The 26,833-nt window shown below is 46.9% G+C and overlaps 2 protein-coding genes across 2 annotated transcripts; both read left to right on the forward strand.

The window, feature by feature from the left end:
* The first annotated feature begins 330 nt into the window (after window positions 1–330).
* LOC138091179 (lipopolysaccharide-binding protein-like) lies at window positions 331–19,339 on the forward strand. Its single transcript, XM_068986819.1, has 10 exons — window positions 331–451; window positions 1,166–1,280; window positions 4,250–4,378; window positions 5,192–5,347; window positions 8,174–8,237; window positions 11,204–11,303; window positions 12,341–12,432; window positions 14,954–15,253; window positions 18,087–18,146; window positions 19,289–19,339. Exons 1-10 carry the CDS (start codon window positions 331–333, stop codon window positions 19,337–19,339), a joined length of 1,188 nt encoding a protein of 395 aa, XP_068842920.1.
* Window positions 19,340–19,361: 22 nt separating this feature from the next.
* Window positions 19,362–26,826, forward strand: LOC138091075 (lipopolysaccharide-binding protein-like). Its single transcript, XM_068986739.1, has 6 exons — window positions 19,362–19,479; window positions 22,041–22,108; window positions 23,532–23,577; window positions 24,478–24,541; window positions 25,747–25,823; window positions 26,714–26,826. Exons 1-6 carry the CDS (start codon window positions 19,402–19,404, stop codon window positions 26,744–26,746), a joined length of 366 nt encoding a protein of 121 aa, XP_068842840.1. The 5' UTR covers window positions 19,362–19,401; the 3' UTR covers window positions 26,747–26,826.
* Window positions 26,827–26,833: the final 7 nt, after the last annotated feature.

The following is a 26,833-nucleotide window of genomic DNA, read 5'->3' on the forward strand; positions in this document are numbered from 1 at the left end:
AGAGAGGTGTGGGGAGGATGGCTCCACTGGCAGCCCTGGGCAGCAGCTATTGGAAGAGGAAGCAGCTGGAGTTTGTGCTACTACTTCTGCTCTCAGGCCAGAAAGAAACCTCAAAAAGTGTCACAAGCAACCTTTGCCCCGCATCTCAAGCTGCTGAAACTCGGGCTGCCCCAAAGCCTTGAACTTTCTCAGCCCCTCCTAGCTGGCTCAGTTCCTCATCCGGCCCCTGGCTTTATAAGCACCTAAGATTCTGCTATCACCTTCACTAAGGGAGACTCCTACAAAGAGACTCTGACCCATCCCTGTCCAGAAGGAGCTGAGGACGGGATGATGGCCAGACCATACTATATGGTAGTGGCTCTACTGTTGCTGGCAGAGTTCACCGGGTTTGGAGAAGGAACACCTAATCCCGGGTTCGTGGCCAGGATCACCGGAAAAGGCCTGGAATATGGTAAGAGAGGGGTGTGATTCCTCTGGAGCTCGTTTCTGCTCACCAAACTGGTGTGGTCATCGGGTTGAGGAATCACAGGCTGGGGTTCTGCCACTGCCTGGCTTAGAAACCTTGGATATCAGCCTTAGAAACCTTGGGGCTTCAGATTCCTCATCTTGAATGACAGAAGCCAAGGATAGGACTAGATCAGTATTTCTTCCCATGGACCACCCGTATTAGAATTGCTGGGACACATATTAAAATACAGATTCTAGAGACCCACCCAAGATTGGATGAAGTTGGATCCGGACATCTGCATTGCTCACACGACCCAGGCAATAGTCAAAAACCCTAAGGTTTGACCAAACTGCAGTCAGGGATTCCTCAAAAGCCCCACTGTATCCCACTATTGCTTCCACGACCTTAATCCGGATGAATAAATAACAGTGATTGCCACTGACCTGGCACTTTGCATTCATGTGCAAAGTGATCTAATTTAATTCATGATCTAATTTAATGCTCAGACTCAGGTTAGTATCATCATCATCGTTGTTGTTGTTACCTTTTTATAGATGGGGGAACTGAGGCTCAGGGAGTATAAGGAAATTCCTTGGGATTACAATAGTATGTGGTAAATCCTGCATTTCATCCCAGTCCACATGACTCCAAAGCCCAGCCATTCAACTGTTATATTTAGCTACCTCCCACTGAATGTATTAACTCTATGTTTCCCAGCCCGTCAATATGGAGAAGCCACCCTGAAGAATGAGCTGTCCACCACCAAGTTGCCTGATTTGTCAGGAAGCTACGGAATTGGTTGGCTTGGAAGTGTGAACTATGTGTTTAGTGGGTGAGGTCTCTGTTCTCCATGGGGGCAGCAGAGGGGGAAAAATGCGGACCGAGGGTCATGGGGAAGGGGGATAAACATTGGACCATCACTTGGACTAAAGGTAAAGGGATCGTGGCCAGCTCTTGTGGGACTTTTGGAAGGTGCTATGTGTTTTTTGAATCTTCTGAGTTAGAAACCATTCATCAGTTCCTATGCCAGCCCTGCAAAGATCAGCTCTGGATTATTCCTCTGCCAGGGAAACCTGGGTGCTTTTCTTGTGGCTCAGATGGTAAAGAATCTGCCTGCAAAGCGATAGACCTGGGTTTGATCCCTGGGTCAGAAAGATCCCCTGGAGAAGAGAATGGCAACCCACTCCAGTATTCTTGCCTGAAGAATTCTATGGGGAGAGGCTAGAGTCCCTGGGATCACAAAGAGTTGGACACGACTGAGGGACAAACACACAGGGAAACCTGGCTGCTCTCCAGATCAAGGACCTGTTTGAGACGTACCATCCACCCTTCAGAGCCTGTTAGGGGTTGCAATCAAGGACTTTAAATCTTTCTGGACCCTGTCCATATTTTATTTGCATTACCCCTTGAAGATAGCATCCACACATATCCCCAATAAGAAATGAAGAAGGAGCCTCCTGGTCTCTGGTTAACAGCCCTGGTTTCCCTTCTCCCTCCCTGTGAGATGTAACTGACCTTACACTCCCTCCAGCTTTTTCATATTCAGCCCTAGAATCCTCACCCCTTACTCTTTTTTCATTCATTCTTTGATTATATAAATTCTTCTCCAGCTTCCTCAATGTCCAGAATAGGTTCTTGGGGATCGTTTGTCCATCACTGACAGAAAAGGCTGCTTCTTAGAATCCTTCTCAAGTCTCTCAAGACAATTTCCCTGAGATAGTCGGCAAAAAGAAGCCATTTTAAATTTATGCACAGACAGTAAATACCCAGGACGTGCCACTTACAGGGCGATGCTCCTTATCACAGCCCTAGAGCACCCCCTTGCACTTGGTGTTCACAGTGAGTTACTGTGGTCTGTTAACATCCGGATCTACCACCAACTGTAGACTCTCCAGGTCAAGGACTGAGTTTTGAATCTCTATGGCCCCTGTGCCTGGAGCCAGGTCTGACAGAGCAGGAGAATCTCAATGAATTTTTGTTGAGTGGACAAATAAGTGTTGATCTGACAAGAACCACCAACTTAAATGACCACAGTGAGTAATGAAGATGAGTGTCCCAGGCAAGGTGAATGTATCCATCAGTCACTAGCTGGGAAAGTAGAACCCATGCCAGGAACTTCAGTGGAGGGAACTGCATATAAGGAATTTGCTACAAATTGAGTGTTGAAAACCACTTTGAGAATGATGACGCAACCTAAAATTAGCAGCAATGAAAAGCTACTAACATCCTCTCTAAAAGCCAGAGAGAAAAAGACAAGACAAAAGACAAAATCAACCGAGTACACGATCTCTAGAAAGGATCTAAGGATCTCTAGAAGGGAGCTAAGATCATGAAGGAAGGGACTGTCTGCAGGAGCTGTCCCGGTGTGGAAATGTAACCAACACCACCAAGACACAATCTGAGGCAGAGAGGAGAAAAAATATTCTGGCTTCTCCCCTTTCCCTATCCACTCATCTCTTCCCAAAGCATCCCATTGGCCGGTTGTTCTTCGCAACACCAGTTGCAAAGAATCCTGGGAAATGTGGTTTGCACACATCATTCCCAGTTAACATATGTTTAGAGGAAGGGACAAATAAGCAATGCACCTGTGAACAAAAAAAAAAAAAAAACCAGAGCAATGTTTACCTGGAAGGCACCTGCCCTCTTTAAAGGGGTCACTGCTACTCACCTGCAGTCGATTGAGGGTGTAAGGGAAAGTGAACAATGTTTTATTTTAAACTCTATAGGAAAAGAAAAGTGTATCTACAGCATATTTCTCATATGTGTGCCCCACAGGTCCCAGGATCTAAATAGTGAGCCCTTATTTGTATTCCAAGTGGGTTAGGGTGGAAATACAAAAGGGAAGCTGAAGGATACATAACGCAAAGCCAGCTCACAGTGTTACAAAAGTGAGATCCAGATGTTTGCCACTTGAAAGGGGAAAGTTTGGTGGAAAGGAAAGTTTGTGCTATTTCAGAGGCCAGCAACCAAAGGAGAGGGTGGAGTCAGTTCCAAAGGCCAACTCCCTGCTGACAATCAGTGGGTGAGAGTTTCAGGGGTGCACAGGTGGGGGGAGCGGGCTGCATGCAGAAGCGGCACAGCCAGCTCTGCCAGTCACCCTGGAACTGGCCATCCAGCGGTCTGGTCAGCATCATCTTGACTCTTAAGTAAAATTAGTCTATAGTTACAGAGTTGGTTTGTTCCCATTTCTTGGAGGCTGATTCTTGGAATTACGTCATAGCTACCTTCTGGTTATCATGTGGTTAACCTCTTCCACATAGTGGGAGTTTCACTGTATACAAAACGGCTCAAAGGATATGGCTCAGAATATTATCTGAAGCCCTTGAGGAGGAACTAAAGGTTCTTTCTTTAATGACTAAACTATTATTGTTTGGTCTGGTTTGACAAGTTTCCTTTGTTTCTGCGTTTTCTCACTTCTCCGATTAAAACATATTCTTTGACTAAAGTTTTTCTACAGAAAGGCAGGCAGACGGCATGGGGCCAGGGGCAAGACCATCCACAGGGTCCTCAAGGTGGTGAGAATCCAGTAAGTAGGATAGACATGGGCAGCTCATGAGGGCGGGTGTCAGAGGCAAGAGGAAAGTCTTTGGTCTTGGAAGCTTGGGGAAGAAAGGCTTCCTGGAGGAGGTAAAACCTGAGCAGACCATGAAGGATGTGAACGAAATGATTTATTTGTCCTTTTTGGTTTAAGTCAGTAAACTTGAAAGAGTGTGAGAGGCTGACGAGGACTCTCAAGATTCATTTAGAGGACTGATGTGCCCCTGGTTTTTCTGAGTCTGATAATCTGTCTTCCTTCCCTAGAATGAGGATCCATCGCTTCTTACTCCAGGACTCCCAGCTGAGTCTACACCCAGGTCAGGGTATCAAAGCCTCCTTGTCCAATAACAACGTATCTGTCGGTGGGAACTGGAAGGTGAAAAAGTCTTTCATGTGAGTAGTATTGGCATTAGACTGTCTCTTGACTTTGGGCAAGGGCATATCCTCTCCTGGGCTTCCCTGGTGGCTCAGTGGTAAGGAATCCGCCTGCCAAGTAGGAGACGCAGGTTTGATCCCTGGGTTGGGAAAATCCCCTGGAGAAACAAACGGCAACCCACTCCAGTATTCTTGCCCCAGGGACAGAGGAGCCTTGCCAGGCTCCATGTCAGACACAACTTAGAGACTGCATAACATAAAACAAAATGTCCTCCCCGTGGAATTCCCTTTCTGGGTTGAAACCTCTCCAGTCAATAAATGATGCAGATCTGACCATCCTTAAGCCTTAGTTTCATTATCTGTAAAATGGGGTCAATAATAATCCACCTCATAGGTGCAGTTGTAGCTTATATAAAGTTAAGGCATAGTTATAAGGCATTTAGCAGTGGGCCTGGCACATAGCTAATGCTCGACACCAGCTGTGTGTGCATGCTAAGTCACTCATGTCCAACTCTTTGCAACCCTACAGACTGCAGCCCACCAGGCTCCTCTGTCCATGGGGATTCTCCAGGCAAGAATACTGGAGTGGGTTGCCATTTCTTTCTCCAGAGGATATTCCTGAACTAGAGATGGAATCCACGTCTCTTATGTCTCCTGCATTGACAAGCAGATTCTTTACTACTACCCTACCTGGGAAGTTTAAAAATTGAGACTCAGGACCCACAACTAGTTGGTGGGGACTGAGAGACAAACCTGGGTCTGCATAAGTTTGGCTCATCTTCTCAGAGGTGACTGACTCTATGCCCTTTGCTTCTCATTTCTCCCACCCAGCACCTTACACGGTACATTTGATCTGAGTGTGGACGGCATTTCCATCTTGGTTTCTCTGAACTTGGGCAAGGACCAGTCTGGGCAACCCAGTGTCTCTGTAATCCACTGCCACAACTCCATCAGCCATGTCAGCGTTGAAATTTCTGGACACATAAGGTAAGTGACCCCCAAACACACTTGCTGGAGATTGTCAGAGCTGCCTCAGCAGCCAGCTCACCCACGGGATGCCTCCGATGGGACATAAGAGCAAAACTGAGGATCCATCAAGATCAGAGATCAATAAACTAAGTAAGGCCTGGGGGCCAAATCCACCTGCCAACCATTGCTTAAATTTATCTATTTTTAAATATTCATTTATATATTGGGCTGCACCAGGTCTTAATCGTGCATGTGGGATCACTGATCTTGTTGCACTTGGGATCTTTAGTTGTGGCAAGCACCTTCTTAGTTGCGGTTCATGGGGTCTAGTTCCCTGACCAGGGATTGAACCTGGGCCCCCTGCATTGGGAACATGGAGTCTTAGCCACCAGACCACTAGGGAAGTCACAGCCACCAGTAAGCAAAGTTTCAGTGGAACACAGCCATGCCCATTTGTCCAGGACTGCTTTAGTCTGACAACAGCAGTGTTGAGTAATTGGCAGAGACTATTTGGCATGCAGTGCCCAAAATATTGACAATCTGGCCCTTTAAGAAACAGTTTGCCAATGCCTGGGCAAGACTGTCTTCCAAGGCAAGCCCACATTTCAAAGTGATTTCCCTGGAGGGTCCAGTCAGTGAATGTGGGATGAACGGTGGTGGTCTGTGAGGCGACAGCCTCTCACTGGGTTTGGGTTGGCAATGCGTCACTCAGATCCCAGCAGGACACACAGGGCAACTCGAAAGGCTTAACTGACAAGAGTCAGTGGCAAACAAGAGGGGAATATTAACTGGAGTGCGGGCAGGATGAAGGAGTGGTCAGCAAGGGAGGCAAGGAGGTTACCAGAGCCTGAAGGAACTGAAATCTCAGAGGAGGGGCCAGGGGACAGGACTATAGTTGTCCAACAGGGAGGCGCCTGGTATAAGTACCCCATCTCCTCTCTCCTTCCTGCCTGTGCCTCCCACTAGCCAAAATAACCAGCAGCCAGAGAGCAAGAGAGTTTGGGAGATGAATCTCTAGACATCAGCCCTCCAGGACACAGAGAAGAGCAGAATGGAGTTGGCAGGGGAGCTTCTTGCCTGGAGAATTCCATGGACAGAAGAGCCTAGTAGGCTGTAGCCCATGAGGTCACAAAGAGTCAGACACGACTGAGCGACTAACACTTTAACTTTTCAAAACATATATAATTAGACCTCTATAAATGCATTTTTAGTTTGGGAGTGAGGGTTTCTTCCTGTCATTTATTACTATAAAGAATGCTAGAAGAATAACCTTGGGGAATAATACCATTTTATACCTGGTCAAATAAACTCTAGGATTTATTCTTAAATTGGTATGTGCATTTTGTAATTTTAATATTTACCAACAAACTTCCCTCCAAGGGACTTGCTAGTTTTCACATCCATTAGCAAGGTAAGAAAGTACGATCGCCATCACAGACAGATCATCAGAGATTAAGCTTTTTGCCAATCTGAAAGGTAACAGTGTCTCAGTTTTAGTGAGTGTCTATCTTGTGAATAATGTTGTGTATCCTTAAGAGCCACATATTTCATGTTTTCTAAACAGATTGTTCATATCCATTCTTATTCTTCTCGGTCCACCGCTCCTTCTCCCCAAGAAATGTTTAAAACTTTTGACATACAAATTCACCAGCCTCCTCTAAGTTGCAAGTTACAGAAATTCAACTCAGGTGTTTAAGCATTGAGAATGGACTTGACTGGCTCACATATACCTAAAAAGTCTGTGCATGCTCAGTCACTAAGTCGTGTCAGAGGATTTTGCAACCCCATAGACTGTAGCCCGCCGAGCTCCTCTGGCCATGGGATTTCCCAGGCAAGAATACTGGAGTGGGTTGCCATTTCCTCCTCCAGGGGATCTTCCCCACTCAGGGATTCAACGCACATCTCCTGCATCGGCAGGCAGGTTCTTTACCACTGAACCACCAGGGAAGCCCCAAAAGTCCATGGAGGAAGCCAAAGTTGTGATTGGCTTCAGGTGTTTGATATTGCCAGGAATCTCTCTGTCTCCTGGGTCTAGGTCTGACAGGTCAGTCTCAGACAGGGTCCTCTACTCTTAGAGTGGCAGAGATGGTCGCAGAAAGCCAGGTTTCCTTGTCGGTTAGAGCCCATCTCAGCAAGCAGGAGCAGCCTTTTCCGTAGGGCTCCAGGTAGAGCATTGGTGAATAAGAACTTTGACCAAGTTCTTGTTGGTCAATGTGGGGTCACAAGACCGTTCCTTGGATCAATCATTTTGGACTGTTATTGGCTGAGCCAGGGTCTAGGGTCCACCTCTAGACCTAGGGGTTAGGAGTAGGGTTAATCCCACTGAACCACCAGTTCTGGAAATAGGAAATGAGTGGATTTTAAGGAAGGAAAAGAATATTGGAGATGTTGATGTATATAGTTAATACCACACCCCTAACTAGCCTACTCTCACCTATATTTCTGATTTAGCAGCATACTATGGGTCACCATCCCTCAGATTAAGTTCATCTGGCCAGGTCCCTTCTTGGAATAGCACACAGGAAAGCTCAGATCCAGGGGTAACCCTTCTCTTGGGAAGTGAAAGTGAACGTGTTAGTCACTCAGTCGTGTCCAACTCCTTAGGGTTCCATGGACTTGTAGCTGGCCAGACTCCTCTGTCCATGGAATTTGCCAGACAAGAATACTGGAGTGAATTGCCAGTGCCCCCCTCCAGGGGGTCTTCCTGACCCAAGGATTCAACCCACAGCTGTGTCTCCTGCCTTGGCAGGCGGTTTCTTTACCGCTAGCGCCACCACTAGCCCTCTCTTAGGAGTCTCAGCTAATCATAAAGTGGGTTCTGACCTGACTTCCTCTTTTCTCCAGCTGGATCCTGAACCTCTTCCATGAAAGAATTGAAAACAACGTCAAACCCATCTTGGAACAAAAGGTAAACAAAAGGATGAGCAGATTTGTAGTTAACACACAGATCATCGGCATGTGCACGTTTGCTGTGTAGACAGGCTTGGCTCTTAAATACGTTGTCACTGGAATTTGCTTAGCAAAACCTTCTTCAATCATGACGTAAAGGATAATGTCAAGGCTTTTCCAGATTCGTATCACCACACATGCTAAATTGGCATTTGGAACCGGAAGAGTGATATCTTTGTTACAAATCATGTTAGATACGGAGAAGTGACTTTAAATCCTTTCCTCACAGCATATACAAAAATCAACTCCAGGCTGTCTAAGGATTTAAATGCCAAAATAAACCTAAGAGTTTCAGGGAGAAAACCTAGGATATCTTTCTTATCTCAAATAGAGGAAAATATTTCTCAAATAATGTTCCCTCTCCTGACCCCGTAAAATGCACCACAGTGAAAATAGCAGTGAGGTCAGCCCTTGGTATCTCTCACCTCTACAAAAAGCCTTGGTCCTAGAGGCAAACAGGTACCTCTTCCACTTCCCTCTGTTTATCTTTGGGCGAATTGAGGGACCCCCTGGAGTCTCAGTTTCCTCATTGGTTAAATGGAGACAATAACCCCTATTTTGAAGGGAGCTGTGAGGATTTGGTTGGATAGAGGTACACTGGGTGTGTTCAGAGGGCTCACGTTATTACTGTTACAGAGTCATTTCCCATCTGGGTTTCACCTCCTTGAACCCTCACTGTTGAGCGCATGAACTCTGTAAGCAGATACTTTGGGTTTAAATCCCAGCTCTGCCACTTTGCTGGCTGTGATGCCTTGGTTAACTGGCCTAACCTCTCTGGACCCTAGGATTCTTATCTATAAAATAGAAATAGGGCTTCCCTGGTGGGCCGGTGATTAAGACTCTTCACTTCCACTGCAGTGGGGCAGGGTGCAGGTTCCTTCCCTAGTTGGGGAAGTTCTTCATGCCGTGAGGTGCAGCCAAAAAAACTAATAGAAAGAATCATAGCACCTACCTTGGAGGGCTATTGTGAGGACCATACGACATCATAGCTACAGGCACTGACCAGTGCCTAGTACAGAAGAGCAGCTAGGTAAAGGGAGCAAGCTTAAAAAAGGGGAGGGCAAGCTTATTTTCATAGACATGTGTGCTCCTGTAGCCCTGTGCAGCAGGTTGGGGCCGTATCTGCCCTACCCACATAGGAAACATGGGCCAGAAAAATCCGGGTGCCATGTGTCCAGTGGGAAGCGGGGCAGGTGTCAGAGAGGCTAAGCACAAGAACAGACAGTTTCCAAGGGTGCGGTCACTGACTGGCCTCCACGGGGCTGTGAGTGCAAAGCCCCAGGTGGCTCTGCAGAGAAGGGGGCTGAGGGTGGATGGACGCAGGCCTGGAAGGGCTGGCTGCCCAGGAGTGCTGCCTTTACCCTCTGCTTCAGGAGAAGCCAGGCCAGGCGCACCCGACGCAGGCTGACTTGGAGTTTGCATCAAACAGTGGTTCCCAAGGTGGGGACAGCTCCCCCATAATCATTCAAATTATGCAGAATGATAAAATGAACAAGGGATTCCCTACGTGGTCCCTTTCCTGTTTCTTCTCATGTCAAAGGGGAAGTCTCCATTTAGGGCTAATACGTGCTGAACACTTTCGTTTAACAAAGAGGGGGCATTATCTTGTGGGCAGCTATATCTAGCCCACCTTGCAGAGTGGCTTTTCAACCCCTTGGACTCTTTTTCCCAGGTATATCCTGTTTGTGCCAAGGGATAACAGTTTCCCTTTGACAACAGTGAGAGTTTTCTGTATTTTTTATTAAACGTCTGTAGCTTTTAGGGGCTTCCCCGGTGGTTCAGACAGTAAAGAATCTGCCTGCGGTGCAAGAGACCGGAGTTTGATATCTAGATCAGGAAGATCCCCCAGAAAAGGAAATGGCAACCCACTCTAGTATTCTTTCCTGGAGAATTCCATGGACAGAGGAGCCTGGTGGGCTACAGTCCATGGGGTCATGAGTCAAACACGACTAAGTGACTATATAGTTTTTAAAAGGACACTTGGTATAAAAGAAATATTAATTACTTTAACAGGTAAGAAAGGAAAATTCATAGAAATGGTATAGATAAGGCTAACGTTAGGAAATGACAAGTTTCCAACTTCTGGGATCTCCCATTTTTGACATGGAGGAGGAAGCTGGTGGCTGGCTGAGGAATGGAATTCTCCTGGTTGTGCTTTGAGGCGCCCTCTGGTGGCCCTAGTGAGTACTGCCTGCAGACCAGGCACCGAACTCCTTCACAGATCCGCTAATTCCAGATGGCAAGGAATCCCAGTAGGAAGAGAGGGTAAAGGAGCAGGAGAATGGGGTGGTGGAGCCTCTGATATAAGAGCTGCCTCCTGCACCTAGAAGCTCTTCTGTTTTGTCCCTCTGATCTCTCTCTGTCTTTTTTTCTTTTCTAAAATATTTTTTGATGTGAACCACTTTTAAAATCTTTATTGAATTTGTTACAATATTGCTTTTTGTTTTATACTTTGGCTTTTTGACCAGGAGGCATGTGGGATCCTAGCTCCCCAACCACACCCCCAACATTGGAAGGCGAAGTCTTAACCACTGGACCGCCAGGGAAGTTCCCCCAACTCCTGCTGCCTAATAAATGCACACTGCACTTCTGGGCACTTAGCAACCAGTGGGCATTGAACTGAAGACCATGACAATAGCAGACTTCAGGGCAATGCCGACTTGACCACCATCTGCTTTTAATGAGGGTTCCAGAAAAGTCTAGGAACTTAAGCTGGGCAAACACTAATGGGCAGTGACCAAGTGCTGTGGTTGATGGAGGTCTCGTCTCCATTTTCATCATATTCCCCCTCCTCTCCACTCACCTGCCTACAGGGTGGGCATATGACCCACGGTTCCTGAAGTGGCGGTGGGGAAGTGGGCAGGGACATGGCCTGGGAGGGAGATGGGGAGGGACTCACGTGGCTGTCTCGTCCACTTCCGGCAGATCTGCGAAATGGTCAGGAAGTCAGCAATCTCCCGCCTGGAGCCCTATCTCCGCACCTTGCCAGGTTTGGAGCCCTCCTCTCTCCTCCGGGTGCTGTCAGGTGCCGCGGCACCTCGTGCCCCTGGAACCATCACCATCATCTCCCAAGAACCCTGGGAGAACTTTCCCCATCGAGTATTTCTCCATCCTACATGTGGACATCTGAGGGTCTGCTCTCTGGAAACGGGGGCATAGGTGATCGAGGGTGGGGACTCAGCAACCTGCTGGGTGCACCAGTGGGCAAAGGATTACAAACACATGGGAGAATCACTTGCTGACTCTGTACTGGCTGCTTGAACAAAACAGGGGTGCTCTGAGATTCCCATGCACCCCTGAGCCTTGCCCATCCGGTGTCCACAGTACCTTGTACAATCATACATCAGGTCAGGTCCTCCCCTCTTCTTAAAGCCATCAAAGACTCCCCTGACTATCAGAATATCAACTCCACAGTGGGTGATACAGCATCGCGTGGGCAGGCCTGACTGCAGCTTCGTCATGCTCTGGGCAACGTGGCTGCCACATGGGTCCCTGTGATTCCACTAATACACCGTGTCCCATGTCCCAAGATCTCTGCATGTGTCATTCCCTCTGCCAGGAACATCCTTCCCCGAGTCTCCCCTTCTGCCCGCCCTGCCAACCAATTGACACCTATTCCTCCTTCAGATCTCGGCCCAAGCAAAACCTCCTCTGACTCTATATCCCCCATGTCACCCCCTTTATATGGCTAGCATCATCCTGTGAATTTATGCTGCGTAGCAGAGTTGTGATTTTATATCTATTTGCTCAAATACTTGTCTTGTTTTCCCTTTTGGATTGCCAGCTCCAGAAAAACAGAGACTTTGACTCTCCTACTAACCTGTTTCATTAGCCTCTTGCATTCACTGTGCCTGGTATATAGCAAGTACTCAATAAATATTGAATGAATGAGTGTATGAAGCACTCTTTTTGTGACTGAAGTTACCACTGATCAGCACCAGCCCCATTTTCACTCTCCAAAGGCTATATGGGAAAAGAGCTCCATAGATTTGCACAGTGCACAACTTGAACAACTGTGTTTGGCTCCCTTGTTCATAATGCTGTCTCTCTCCTGCTCCATAGTCACCTTGATGATTGACCAGATTGCCGGCATTGACTACAGTTTAGTAGGAGCTCCCCAGGTGACCTCCCAAGGCCTGGATACACCCTTCAAGGTAAGGGGCTGTAGAGAAAGGGCCTTGGAGCCGGGGGCTGGCAGAAAACCAATTCTCCCTCTCAGAGTTGGCTTCTCCTCTCCTCCAGACCATCTGCTTGTCAGTCCATGTCCCTGACCAGTGCCCACAGTGGGAAGATGTGATACACAGCACACACTGTGGAACAAAACCCAAGATGAGGTCTCTGAACCAGCACGGTAAATCCGTCTGGAATCCAGAAGACCTGAGGTCAAATCCCTAGCACTTATGTGCTGAAGAACCTTGGGAGAATTACTTAACTTTTCTGAGCCTCCATGGAATTTGAATAATAATAGCCTTATATCATAAAGTGACTGCAGGAATTAAGTGAGATGTGTATACCATGCATAGCCAAGTGCCCGGCACGTAGTATGTATATGGGCACCGGTATTATTAGCTCCTGCCTTACTCCCTACAGTAGACTGAAGAATGGCTCCCTTAGAGGTCTGTGTCCCAGTCCTCAGAATCTGAACATTTTACTGTATATGGCAAGTGGGATTTTGAAATATACGGTAAAATGTTTAATTAAATGAAGGATCTTGAAACAACAAGATTATCCTGGATTAATGGGCTAGCTGTTGTCATCACGTGCTGTGCTTAGTCACTCAGTCACTCTTTGCGCCCCCAGGCTCCTCTGACTGTGGGGATTTCTAGGCAAGATTACTGGAGTGGGTTGCCATGCCCTCCTCCAGGGGATCTTCCCAACCCAGGAATCAAACCGGAGTCTCCTGCATCGCAGGCAGATTCTTTACCAGCTGAGCTAACAGGGAAGCCAGTTGTAATCATAAGGGTCCTTATAAAAAGGAAAAGAAAGAAAAGAAAGTGAAGTCACTCAGTCATGTCTGACTCTTTGCGACCCCATGGACTGTAGCCTACCAGGCTCCTCCGTCCATGGAGTTTTCCAGGCAAGAGTACCGGCATGGGTTTCCATTTCCTTCTCCAGGGGATCTTCCTGATCGAACCTGGGTCTCCCGCATTGTAGGCAGATGCTTTACCATCTTTTACCATCTGAGCCACCAAGGAAGCCCCTTATAAAAAGGGGGCAGGTGATAAAGGACAGGAGGTTATGTGACAGAAGCAAGAGCTTGGAACGAAAGGTCAGAGTGATGCAAGGGAGGGGCCAGAAGCTAAGGAATGCAGGTGGCCTCTACAGGGTAGAAAAGGAAGCAGATTCACCCCGGAAGCCTCAAGAAGGCAGACTTGCCAGCATCTTGAGTTTTAACTTCTGACCTCCAGAAATGTGAAGGACTACAATCTCTGCTGTTTTAAACCGCTAAGATTACGGCCATCTGTTACAGCAGCAGTAGGAAAAGAATACACCCTGTCTTCATTCTGGTCTTTCCCACAGCCCCTGTTGAGCCAGGTCCTGGACTGTCACCCTCTCCAGTTTTATTTATTTAACTAACACCTAACACTTACAGGGCTTCCCTTGTGGCTCAGACGGTAAAGTGTCTGCCTGCAATTCAGGAGACCTGGGTTTGATCCCTGGGAGACCTGGGTTTGATCCCTGGGTTGGGAAGATCCCCTGGAGAAGGAAATGGCAACCCATTACAGTATTCTTGCCTAGAGAGCCTGGTAGGCTACAGTCCATGGGGCAAAGAGTCGGACACGACTGAGTGACTTCACACTTTCTTTACATGCTTTTTACTCTGAGCATGCATGCTAAGTCACTTCAGTCATGTCCGACTCTTTGCAACGCTATGGACTGTAGTCTGCCAGGTTCCTCTGTCCGTGGGATTTTCCAGGCAAGACTACTGGAAAGAGTTCCCATGCCCTCCTCCAGAGGATCTTCCGACCCAAGGAGTGAACCAATGTCTCCTGCCTCGGCAGGCGGATTCTTTACCACTAGTGCCACCTCGGGAAGCTCATCTCACTATAAGCCAAGTGCTATTTTAAGTATTTGTACAAATGTTAATGTATGTAAATTTCATACCGCGTCTATGAAGTAGAAACCATTAGCATCATCCCCACTTTTAAAATTTTTTAATTAATTTTTTTGGTGGTGTCGGTCTTCGTTTCGGGACATGGGATCTTTGCTGCAGCATGCGGGGTTTATCCCTGCGGCACATAGGCTCTCTGGTCAGAGTATGGGGGCTCCAGAGCGCAGGCTCCTTAGTTATGGCAAATGGGCTTAATTGCCCAGTTGCCCCCGTGGCATGTGGGGTGTTAGTTCCCCAACCAGGGATCGAACCCGCACCCTGTGCATTGCAAGGCGGATTCCTGACCTCTGGACCACCAGGGAAGTCCCACAACATCTCCATTCTTCAGGTGAGGGAGTTGAGGCACAGAGAAGTCAGAGACTTACTCAAGATCCCAGGGGGAGTAAGTGGCAGGCCAGGATCCAAAACCAAACAGTTACGCTCCAGAGTCCATACTTTTCTCTGGGCAGTGCTCCCTCCCCCTGCATCCTGGGCCTGGAAGAACACAGGACACAGCTCCCACCCAAAGAAAACAGTCTACAATAGGGGAATTTCAGGTAGCTGTAAGGGCCTTCATACTGTAGGGCCACATGAATCTTCGAAGACATCAGCCCTACAGCCTAGAGAGGAATCGCCAGCCCAGCCACCACCTGGGCCTGATGTCTCTGGTAGGGACCCTGGTGGCCGATGTGTCCTTTCGTCTGCAGGGTGAATTCTTTGGCAGAAACTGGAACACCTCCGTCCCCTTTGATGCTCCACCCATCACGCTGCCCCAGAAACATGACCACATGATCTACTTTGCTGTCTCGGAATATGCCTTCAACACGGCCAGCAGGGTTTACTACCAGGCCGGGCAGATGAAATTCACCATCCAAAATAAGCATGTGAGTAGGGGGGGGTAGAGGCTGGGGGTCCCTGGAGAGAAAATCAGATGGGACAGTAGATCCACTGTGAGTGCTCTGGGAAGCCGGGAGAAGAATGTGGTATTTGGAGCCTGCCAAATAGGGGTTTGAATCCAGGCTGTGCCTCGGTTTCCCTCTTTGTGCGTGTGAATCCCAAGCATGCCTATTCCCCAGGAATTATATGAGAGACAGCCTGTAAGAACTTGAAGTCTGATGCGTGTATGTATGTTAGCTATAGTAGCAGTATGTTCTTTTTCAATTTTTATTTTTGGCTGCACCGTTTGGCATGCGGGATCTTAGTTCCCCGGCCAGGAATCAAACCACCACCCCCTGCATTTCGAGCTTGGAGTTTTAACCACTGGACCGCTAGTGAAGTCTCGATAGTATTTTCAAAAAATAACACAGGCTGTGGTGTGTTGTATCAGGTACTCCAAGCAGCAGATGCCAAGACAACTTCCGACTTATAAGAGATTTATTAGGAAAACACCTAGAGAGATAACGGGCATTGGAGGATGGAACAGGTGGGACGAGCCCTTGAAGTGAAGTTGCTCAGTCCTGTCTGACTCCTTGTGACCCCATGGCCTGTAGCCTACCACACTCCTCCGTCCATGGGATTTTCCAGGCAAGAGTACTGGAGTGGGGTGCCATTGCCTTCTCCAGAGGATCTTCCCAACCCAGGGATCAAACCTGGGTCTCCCACATTGTAGGCAGACGCTTTACCATCTGAGCCACCCGAGATAACTGCAAAGCAGAGGGAAGGAAGACTCAGCGGCAGAAGTGCTGCTGAGTCTCTAAGTCTCAGCTAAGCCGAAGGGGAGCCCCAGCACCAAGCTTGCTTATTAGAGGAGTGTGTATCAGGCGGGCATCAAAGGACTCTGGCTCCAAGGTGAAATCCTATGTGTGATCTATTAGGTCCACCTCCAGGCAGTTACACTGAGCTTTACCTGGCAGGCCTCACCCAGTCCAGACTTGGTTCATGGCCAGTGTTTGCTAGTTTCCAGAGTGAGGTGCCCTTAGGGACTCAAGCCTGTGCCTCGCCTGTCAATCTGCATTCCTAGCCTTGATACGTCCCATTCAGAAGCCTATTTGTGGAGGGGGAGGGGGTAACTTCAGCTGAGATCCCTTCCTGGGGGCCTTGAAGACAGCTTTCTCCAGTTTGACTCAATAGTCAGTACTTTTTCTTTTTTGGCCTCCTGGTGCTTCCCTGTCTCCTCCACCACCTCCCACTGGGTCCATGATGGCATCCTATGTCCTGCCACAGGGAAAAGGGGGACACAGCAGGGCCAGCACCCTTTCCGGTTTACCCTCTTGCTTCCTCTCTCGCAGTAAGCAAATGAAACCTTGATCATGACTTTCAGTTTGACTCGTTGTCTTAAGCGATCCCCTTGAATCCTGAAATCTGACAAAATTCTCCAGCTCTACCACATGGGCTGTGCCCAGTCAGGGGCTGGGAGCTGTCTGGGAGAGGGTGGTCCCAGTGTGAATGGTGTGAGGCCTGAGTGTGAGGCAGGGGATGTGGGAGCCTGTCAACCAGCTGCTTTGCTCACAGCTGATGCCTGTGAAGGGAGGTCTGAGCAGGGCACTCTCACAGCTCCCAGTCAAGCACTGTGATAAGTGCTAAGTAGAGCTGGATTGTAAAGAAGGCTGAGTGCCAAAGAACTGATGCTAGCGAAGACTCTTGAGAGTCCCTTGGACAGCAAGGAGACCAAATCAGTCAACCCTAAAGGAAATCAACCCTGAATATTCACAGGAAGGACTGATGCTGAAGCTGAAGCTCCAATAGTTTGGCCACCTGATGCGAAGAGCTGACTCATTGGAAAAGACCTTGATGCTGGGAAAGATTGAGGGCAGAGAAGAGGGCAACAGAGGATGAGATGGTTGGATGGCATCACCAGCTTAATGGACACGAGTTTGAGTAAACTGCGGGATAGTGAAGGACAAGGAAGCCTGACGTGCTATAGTCCATGGGGTCCCAAAGAGTCAGACAACTTAGTGACTGAACAACAACAATCAGTATCAGTTCAGTCTCTCAGTCGTATCCGACTCTTTGTGACCCCATGAACTGCAGCACGCCAGGCCTCCCTGTCCATCACCAACTCCCTGCAGCCCAAAGGAACAGTGGGGATCTTTCTTTTTAATATTTGCTTATTTAGCTGCCCCAGATTTCAGTTGCAGCATGCAGGATTTTTAGTTGTGGCATTTGGGATCTAGTTCCCTGACTAGGAATCGTACTTGAGCCTCCTGTATTGGGAGCATAGAGTCTTAGCCTCTGGACCACCATGGAAGTCCCAAGGGTGAGGATCTTGAAGGGGGAAGAGATGGAGAAAGGCGTGCTGTCAACAGTTATAGGCGGGGCTCGCCAAGCTGAAAGATGAGCAAGTCCAAGGCATGGGTAGAGAATAGCACCATGAGAGACTTCTGGCCAGAAAAAGTTTGGGGTTGGGGAAGCCATATCTGAAAGCACGTTAAGTCCAGACTGTAGTGGTTACCAGCTCTTGTTGGCCCTTTAGGGGAGAATCCTGAGAAGTGATGAATAACAATCATAGACATTTATGAAGCCCTTTCTATGTTCCAGGCCCTGCACTTAGCTCTTTACCTTTAGAATATCTCGTTCAGTCTTTGCACACCCTGTACAAGTGCTATTATGATCATCCTCCTTTTCCAGATACAGAACCTAACAAAGTTTATCAACCATAAGTCAGCCAAAAACTGGCGGAAGCAGCATCTGAGGCCCCATTGCCTGACCTCCAAGTCCACACCTCTAACTACTCCGGCATCCTGCTTCTCAACTGGCTTTTTGCTTGGTGTGTTGCAGATTCCCTTGGACTTCCCAATCCAGCTGCATACCAGCTCATTCTGGGCCATTATTCCTCAGGTAAGACCTTAGGACAAGCCCATTGACATGGGCCAAATGTTGAGATTGTGTGTGGACATCTACAAGCTGTGCATAAACTTTCTCCGAACAAACAGCTTACTTATTAACATAGTGGATAAAAGTAAGCAACTAAGTAAGTTATTACGATTTTTTTGCCTCAAAATTTCCATCATTCTCTGACTTCTGGAGGCATAAAGACACAGGATCCAGATTCAGATTGCCTGTGTTTGAATCTGGGATCTGCTGTTTCCTGTCTTGGGAACTCAATCTTGTTGGGCCTCAGTTTCTTCATCTATCAAATGGGAACAACTCTAGTACCTGCCCCCACTAAGTTGCAGCTGGATTGGTCGTCATCAAATGGGGGATAACACTCAGCCAGGACAAATATTCAGGATCCTTCCAGGGTGCAAATGGGACATATTGGGCAGGCTAATAACTGGGGTCTAGACCAACAATCAGTATGTGTTTGCTGTTTATGTATAGCAGAGCTGAAAAGTAGCAGGAGCAGAGTGGAGAAGAGTTCTCAGCCTGCCCTCTCTTGAGCCAGGCAATTCAGCTCTGGCCCCAGATTTGCACACTAATCAACACAGTGTAGGAGGCAGTATAGTGACCATCCACTGTTATTGGAGCTTGCCCATTGTGGTATTTCTACCCATCCCGATACATTATCAAAGTGCTCTTTGCAACCATAAAGCCATCCACTGAAAAAGAGTTCTAAAAATATAATTCCCTACTAACAAATATTTGGAGAATATTAGTTAACTTTTTCTCTCACTATTTTGAGTGTTTTTTCTTCTAAATTGGATATTGTCGCATGTATGAAATTTTTGGCCATTTTCATGGAATAAAGTGAAACTACATTTTGTGTGCATATCCCCATTACTATTGAATTTTAACATGTATGCATTTATTTATAGCCATTGGTATTTCTTATCAACTAAATTGCTACATTAACCATTTGATATATTTTATATATTTTTTGACTTAATATATTTATATATATACATATAAAATTCCCATCATCCTATGATTTTCCACTGCCAGTTCAGGGTCCTTGAAGATTTGAGTCTTGGGGATTCTGCCCATCTGGCCTTCCCTAGTACAGCTCAAGCTCCCTCTGTCTGTCTCGTATCCTCCCCTAGTATCTGCCCTATTTTTCCAGCTGGCCATGTTGTATCCTAATATGGAACTAGAGCTTGAGACATCACCTGAATCAGCTCCATTCCTGACATTCACTCCCAGAAATGTGACGTTCATGCCAGTGATGGACATCCAGGCCTTCGTTCTCCTGCCCAATTCTGCTGGCCGCAAGTCCCTCTTCCAAATCAGGGCGGTAAGCCTGAATCTGTCCAGGGCAATAAAAGGTCATGTTTGCTATGGGTAGAAGCTCCTCCCTTGGCTAAAGGACTGGGAGACTACACAGCTGAAGGAGCTGAAGGCTATTTATTTCTGGTGTGTTGTGAGTGGGTCTTGCACACTTGGTCTGAACAGCCAAGCTTCCCGATATAGCTAATAAAATCATAACACTATCAGAGTTGCAAGAAACCTTAAAAGTCATTCACTCCAGCTGAGGTGGAAATTTTTAGCTTTCTCGCTGTTACATTTACTTAAATTGAAATTTTATTTAATTTAAAGCATTGTTGTTGTTGTTTAGTTGCTAAGTCATGTCAGACTCTTTGCAAACCCATGGACTATAGCCCTCCAGGTTCCCCTGTCCATGGAATTTTCTAGGCAAGAGTACTGGAGTAGGTTGCCATTTCCTTCTCCAGAGGATCTTCCCAACCCAGGGATCAAATACTCATCTCTTGTGTCTCCTGTATAAACCTATTTAAAATGTTATAAATAAAAATCATCAAGTTACCTTTTTAAAGAAAGTATAAAATTTAAAGAACTTTTAAAATAGCAATACTGTCCAAATTCATTCACAGATTCAACACAATCCCTATCAAAATCCCCTCTAGTTTCTTTGCTTCCAATGAAGGGAGTGAGTTTCAATCCCTGATCAGGGAACTGAGATCTGGGAACCCACATACTGCATGTGGGGCCCAAAAAAACAAATAAACAAACAACAAAACCCTCCTTTCTCCACCCAAAGAACCAGAAAAACAAAGTCTAGTAAAATAGAAAACTTTTAGACAATAATTGTTTTACCATAGCTTCCTGGTGGTTCAGATGATGAAGAATCTGCCTGCTTGAAGGGAGACCTGGGTTCAATCCCTGGGTCAGGAAGATCTCCTGGAGAAGGGAATGGCTACCCAGCCAGTATCCTTGCCTGGAGAATTCCATGGACAGAGAAGCCTGCCGGGCTACAGTCCATGGGGGTCCCAGAGTTGGACAAGGCTGAGTGACTAACATTTAACTTATTGCTAAACTCCAGAGAGAAAAGAATAAATGGACTAGAGAATAGAACAGTAGAAATCATCCAATCTGAACTATAGAGAAAAAAACAGACCGAAGAAAAAAATGAAAAGACCCTATAACAAAAGATCTAACATTCAGGCCATCAGAATCTCAGGAGAGGAGAAAGTGGGAGGGGCTGAAAAGTACTCAAAGAAATAATGGCTGAAAATTTCCCACATTTAGCAAGAGACAGACAAAGCTGCAGATTCAAGAAGCTGAGCACATTCCAAACTAGATCAACCCAAAGAAATCTATGCCAAGACACATAGTAATTAAATTTCTGAAAATTAGAGGTAAACAAAAAGTCTTGAAAGCAGCAAGAGAAAAAAAAAACACCTTATCTCTAAGGGAAAAACTTTTCCAATGGCAGCATGTTTTTCACCAGAAAACATGGGGGTCAAAAGAAAATGATTTTTTTTTTTTTCTTGGTCGATTCACTCAGCATGCAGGATATTAGTTACCCAACCAGGGATCAAACCTGCAGTGGAAGTGCAGAATCCTAACCACTGGACTGCCAGGGAATTTCCAGACATGATATATGTCAAGTGCTATCTTAGCTCGGGCTCCCATGACAAAATATCATAGACTAGCTGATTTAAACAATAGAAATTTATTTCTCAAGTTCTGAGACTGGGAAATCCAAGATAAGATCAGGAAGTAACACACATTGCATTGGCCAGAACTCAGTCACATGGCCATACCTAACTGCAAAGGAAGCTAGGAAATGTAGTCCAGTTTTGTCTTACGAAACTTGAAGCCGACTCTGCCACAGACCCTTCCCTGTTCATCTTCAATAGTTCTTGGCCACTGTTCAAACTGATAATGACCTTGTCTATGCCTAAGCAGCAGCCAGCCTTCTGTCCTTTGGTAGGGACACAAACAGTGTTCCATTTTTCCTACCACAAGCCTCTGGGATATCAATCAGGTTTCAAAGTGGAGCTGTTCAGTAATGTTGCCACAAACACTGATTCAGGTGTTGCAGGTAAGATCTCACCTCCTGGAAAGAGGAAATGGACTCAGGTAGAACAGCTAACCATCATAGATAGGACAGGCTTTATGGAGCTTCCTGATATGGTCACCTGGTTCAACCCCACATCTGTAACGGGTCAACCTTAATCATTAAACATAGATGTCAATTACTGGTGTCTTTAAATGTTCCTAGGGCTTGGGGACTCTGAACTTTCAGTGGCCTGCTTACAGATGGACAGTCTCCCCATTCAAATGCTCTGTGTCTTTAGTCTGGCCGTATTTCCCCCTTCCTGATGCTTCCATGAAGATGGAGATGTCTGAAACCTCAGCTCACCTCTCTTTAAAGTCATCTGTGGAGCCACCTTCCTGCTGCCTCCTCAGTCCATAATCCTTAGGCAGCTGCTTTTTGCTCATATGTCCCACATCTGGCTGTGGTATCTATTTCTGGAGATTTGTCTCACTCTTGGACCCAATAGCATGTCTTCATGGGCCGAGAATCTGGATCATCCTCTTTTGCTCTTCTAGAGTACCAACATCTCCATCACCATCAATGTGAACTCCACGAGGATCACTGGTTCGTTGACCACAGGGAGGTAAGAGGCCATGGGTTGGGGAAGAGGGGAGAAGGGGGTGGATTGGTGCTTGTCCTAGCAGTGTCCTCTTTTCAGAGCCTTCACCTGTGCCCCACGTTTCATCCACTCTATGCTCTGCTCCCTGCTGAGGCACACGTGCAGTGGCTTCCCTAGGAGAATGAATTCCTGGTCTCAGGGTTAGATGCTGTTGGCTCATAGAATGCCCTGACCCTGTTAAAATGAACATCTCCTTAAGAGATCTTTAAAAAAGAGAAGCTGGGCTTCCCTGGCAGTCCAGTGGTTAAGACTGTGCTTCCAATGCAGGGGGCACCGGTTTGATCCCTGGTTGGGGAACTAAGATCCCATATGCCAAGTGGCCAAATTAAAATAAATAAACACAGAAATAAAAAGTTAACAATGAGCATTTGGGGCTCTTGGAGGTCCCAGAATTCGAGTTTATGCATATGGCTTGGGGGTCTCTGCAGTGTCAGAGAAGACAGCCAAGGGCTTAGAGTATGAGACAGCAAAGCAAGGAGAATTCATGAGGACCTCACACAATTTTACCGAGGAATTATCAAAACTCCCCTGCCCTGTGAGTGGAAAACAGAGAGATTGATCCAGGGTAATTAGAATTTCTGAACAAGGGGACCAAATCAGCAGCCAAGGGTAAGCCTGGGAGGAGGGAGATCAATATGGTGGGTTATTTGGCTTTTATAGTGACAGAAGTCAACGTGCCAGCATCATTTATGGTGCCTCTCTTTTCTATATTTATTGTCTATTGCCATGCTATAAAATAACGCATGCTCATGACAAGGAAAAATTGGAAATTACCAAAGTATAAAAAAAAAAAACAGACAAAATTCCCCCATCATTTTGCCACACAGAGATCATCACCGTTAATAGTTTCATGGTTCCTTCCAGTTTTTTTATACATTTTTATATCATTGGAGGCATACATCACCACTTTTTTTTGTATTCCACTTTTTCTGGTTAATATTTACATTATCATAATTTCTTCAAATTATCAAAGAGCCTCAGCGAACAATATTTTTAATGATATCACGTCTTAAGTCACAATGCATGCTTCATATTTATTTATCTGACTGCATCAGGTCTTAGTTGGAGCACGTGGGATCTTCATCTCATCACTCGGTAGCTGTGGTGCAAGGACTTACTTGCCCTGTGGCATCTGGGATCTTAGTTCCCTGACCAGGGACCCAATCCTGGATTGCAAGGTGGACTCTCAACCATGGGATCACCAGGGAAGTCCCACACAGTGCATGCTTAAAGGCTTAAATCCACAAGCACATTGCAGAGGAACCCTTGGGTATCCAGCCCCCACAAATGCCCTTGCCCACAAGTACCACATACCCCACTGGTGGGGGAACCTGGGGGAAAGTACCAGCCATAGCGTGGGGTGACGTGTGCTTCTCTTTCTGCACAGTGACCTGAAATTGGAACTGAAGCACTCCAACATCGGTTTCTTCAATGTGAGTGATTTTCCTTCAGCATTTCTTGAATGTCCTCTCCAACCAGGGCTTCGTGGGAAGAAGCTTCATGGAAGGGCTCCAGGAGAAGCAATGAGATCCCAGAAAAGATGCACTGTAGTCTTGCAGGAATCAGGATATCACATCTGAAAGTTAATCATCCAAGAAGGGCAAAAAGAGTGACAGGACGTGAATGTTCAGAGCATGAGATTTGGAGGATGATGGGTCTGGGCTCGTCCATCAGCTCTGCCACTTGCTACCTGTGTGACCGTGGGGAAATCACTTAACCTTTCTGAGCCTATTTCTTTGACTATAAAATGGGAATGATAATAGCATCTATCTCTAATGGGGACTGCAGTTTGAAATGGGGCAATGAATTCAGTAAGACACCTTGACCAAATGTGTCACACATATTACACTCTCAGTATATGTCACTATAACAAAGGCCAGGTACACAATCTCTTCTCAAAAGCCCTTGAGACTGATGAGTTTCAGAACTGGGAATTCTTGGACGGTACTGTGGAGCATGCCCCCCTGGATCTGGGGCAGCATTCTATAATCAAACACACTCATAGTTTTGCAACAAAATTTTAAAACATTCAAATAAAGTAGAATTTTTAAAAAAACACCCACTAAATAGCACCAAGACAGTTCAAGTCATGTTTTGTCACAAAATGTGCCTATGTACACCTGTGGAGAATGAAGTTCAGAGATTTGGGATTTGGGAATTGTGAGCAAGGAACCATTTATGTGTCATGGTGATGGTCATTGTCAACCTCTATTTTGTAAATGGGATAACAGGCTGATGTCTTCAGAGTGGGGAGTCAGATGTCCTTCCCATGGATTTCTGGTTTTTTTCTTGTCTTACTTGATTCCTTTGCTCTGGCCCCTTCTCTGCTCCAGGTGAATTTGATGGAATCCATCTTCAGTTACTATGCACTCCACACTGTATACCCCTCTCTCAATGGTAAGAATAGCTGCTACAGCCTGCCCCATGCAAAAGCTGATTTCTTCCCTTTCTGTAGGACTCATGGTTCATGAATTCATTCATTCAACAAGGTGAGCCTCTCTTCTGTGGTGGCTGGGGGATTAGCGATGCATGATCTTTGCCCTCGTGGGGCTCACACGTTGTTGGGAAGGCAGACATGTAAATGACAATGGTTAGATAAATGACACCACAGAAGAAAGCTGTGGGAACTAGAGGACTGTGGCAGCTAGCAGGAGGCACTGAACACGACTTGGAGGTCAGTCTAGAGGGCTGGGTTGAGTCCCAAAGCCCAAGGAGTTAGCCCAAGGGAGACTGAGCATTCCAGGGAGTGCTGTGGAGAGCACCTGGAGTTAGCACATTTTAATTTTTATGTTGGGCTGTGCTGGATCTTCATTACTGCGAACGGGCTTCCTCTAATTGTGACGATCAGGGGCTACTCTCCAGTTGTGGTGCTCAGGCTTCTCATTGCAGTGGCTTCCCTTGCTGCAGAGCACAGGCTGTAGGCACACGGGCTTCAGTAATTGTAGTGCGTGGGCTCAAGAGTTGTGGCTCGTGGGCTCCAGAGCGTGGGCTCGGTTGTGACAGTGCATGGGATTAGTTGCCTCACGGCCTGGGGGATCTTCCTGGACCAGGGACTGAACCCTTGCCCCCTACATTGGCAGGCGGATTCTTAACAACTGGACCACCAGGGAAGTCCTGGAGTTAGCACATTTGGGTCCTAGGGTCAGGCGAGGTCGCTGACTTGCTGGATGACCGTGATGGAAGTAGCTCTTGGGATAGTGGCTGCCTGTGAACCCAGCGTGCCTCCTCTGATGCCAGGGCCTTCTCCAACTGGCCTCACCATCTAGCTTTTATGACCAAGAGATACAAGCAGCAAAACTGGCCTGGAAAAGATAAAGTGGAGGAGATGGTGGTCCTTGGGGTTGAGTCCTTGCATGTAAACACTGCTTGCTGCATGTCTCAGCCCAGGCCACTTTAGATAGTGGATGAAAGGGGGCTCTTGAAGGGGCCAGCAGAAGCTCAAGAGGCTGAAGAGTGGACAAATGTGCCCTGCATCCAGTAGCATGCCACATGTCAAAGCAGCCCACTCTCTCCTTAGCCAGCTGCAAATGCAATGTTCTGCATCTTCACATCTCCTTCATCTCCTCTGACCAGCCCACTGCTCTCTGCTCTTTATCTTTCAGCAAAGCTTGAGGAGGGCATCCCACTCCCTCTGCCAAGGGACACCTACCTCAACAGCTTGGAGTTCCAAATCCACGAGGTCAGTGAGAAGTGGTGTCTGAATTGGGATCTCTAGACCTTCTGGGATATTTGCTTTAGGGCTGATGGATAGTCAGGGGAGTCCCTGACCCTCACATAGATCCTGAACTGAATCCTCATAGGAAAAGAATTTTTGTTTTAAATTTTGGAGTATAAATGGCACGTTTTGATGATCTGGAATCTTGGCTTCAGTCAAATAGCTCAGCTCCCAATAATTCAGTTCAAACATGATAATGGAGCATCTTCAGTGTACAAGGCCTGTTAGCCATTGAAGGCAGGATGAGGGTGTAAAGGGGTCAGATTAGATGGACCACTTGAGCTGATAAGGGGCCACCTGAAAAGCCCAGAATGTCCATGGCTGTGAGCCCCCACTAGGCCCCTGACCAGGCTTCCCACCCTGGACGAGTGGTCCTGGAGAAAACCTGACTATGCTTTCTGGTGGAAGAAACATACCAGGGGCAGAGCCACGGACAAGCATAGGACACTTTCTGATATAAATCCAGAAGTACTAGTTTACCGGTGTCATCACTGTGTAGTATGTTTCTTACTCCAAGGTAAGGGCTACATCCTTAGAAGTTAATTATGTGAGGGGAGTAAACTCAACCAGCACCAGTGTGTACATGGTTCTCCCAGGGGGGTAAACAATTGAAGCAGGAAAAGGACATTCGTGGATGTCTTCCAGAAGTCAGATCAGGAAATTGCAGATAAATTCCTAGGGGCAGGCAGCTGAGGGGGAGTGTTTAAGGCCTCCACGGGCTTGGTTTGTAGACTGACTTGGTTTTTGATTCAAGTGAGAATTTGTTTTTTCCTGTTAAGTTTTCCCTTTCAGGAAGCTCCGATGCTGTGCGGCTCAGAAAATGATCTTTCTCGTCTTTTTTGCCTTCTTTCCAGAACTTCTTGTTCTTAGGGGCCAATGTTGATTAGCCTGATAATGGAAGAGTAACTGTGGCTTGGAGGAGTGGACGACACAAGTGGACTGCCCTTGACCTTGCAGGGGTCGAAGCTGCCTCT

The sequence above is a fragment of the Capricornis sumatraensis genome, chromosome 15 (assembly GCF_032405125.1).
Source record: "Capricornis sumatraensis isolate serow.1 chromosome 15, serow.2, whole genome shotgun sequence".
In the NCBI taxonomy this organism is placed as follows: Eukaryota; Metazoa; Chordata; class Mammalia; order Artiodactyla; family Bovidae; genus Capricornis; species Capricornis sumatraensis.

What these genes read in the sequence shown, in the direction of transcription:
- LOC138091179 (XM_068986819.1), top strand. Translation starts at nt 331, where the DNA reads ATGGCCAGACCATACTATATGGTAGTGGCTCTACTGTTGCTGGCAGAG. An exon ending in GAAATTTCTGGACACATAAG is followed by an intron (nt 5,348 to 8,173) that starts GTAAGTGACCCC and finishes TCTTTTCTCCAG; the next exon opens with CTGGATCCTGAACCTCTTCC. An exon ending in TCTCCTCCGGGTGCTGTCAG is followed by an intron (nt 11,304 to 12,340) that starts GTGCCGCGGCAC and finishes CCTGCTCCATAG; the next exon opens with TCACCTTGATGATTGACCAG.
- LOC138091075 (XM_068986739.1), top strand. Translation starts at nt 19,402, where the DNA reads ATGCCAGTGATGGACATCCAGGCCTTCGTTCTCCTGCCCAATTCTGCT. An exon ending in CCCTCTTCCAAATCAGGGCG is followed by an intron (nt 19,480 to 22,040) that starts GTAAGCCTGAAT and finishes TTGCTCTTCTAG; the next exon opens with AGTACCAACATCTCCATCAC. An exon ending in TGGAGTTCCAAATCCACGAG is followed by an intron (nt 25,824 to 26,713) that starts GTCAGTGAGAAG and finishes CCTTCTTTCCAG; the next exon opens with AACTTCTTGTTCTTAGGGGC.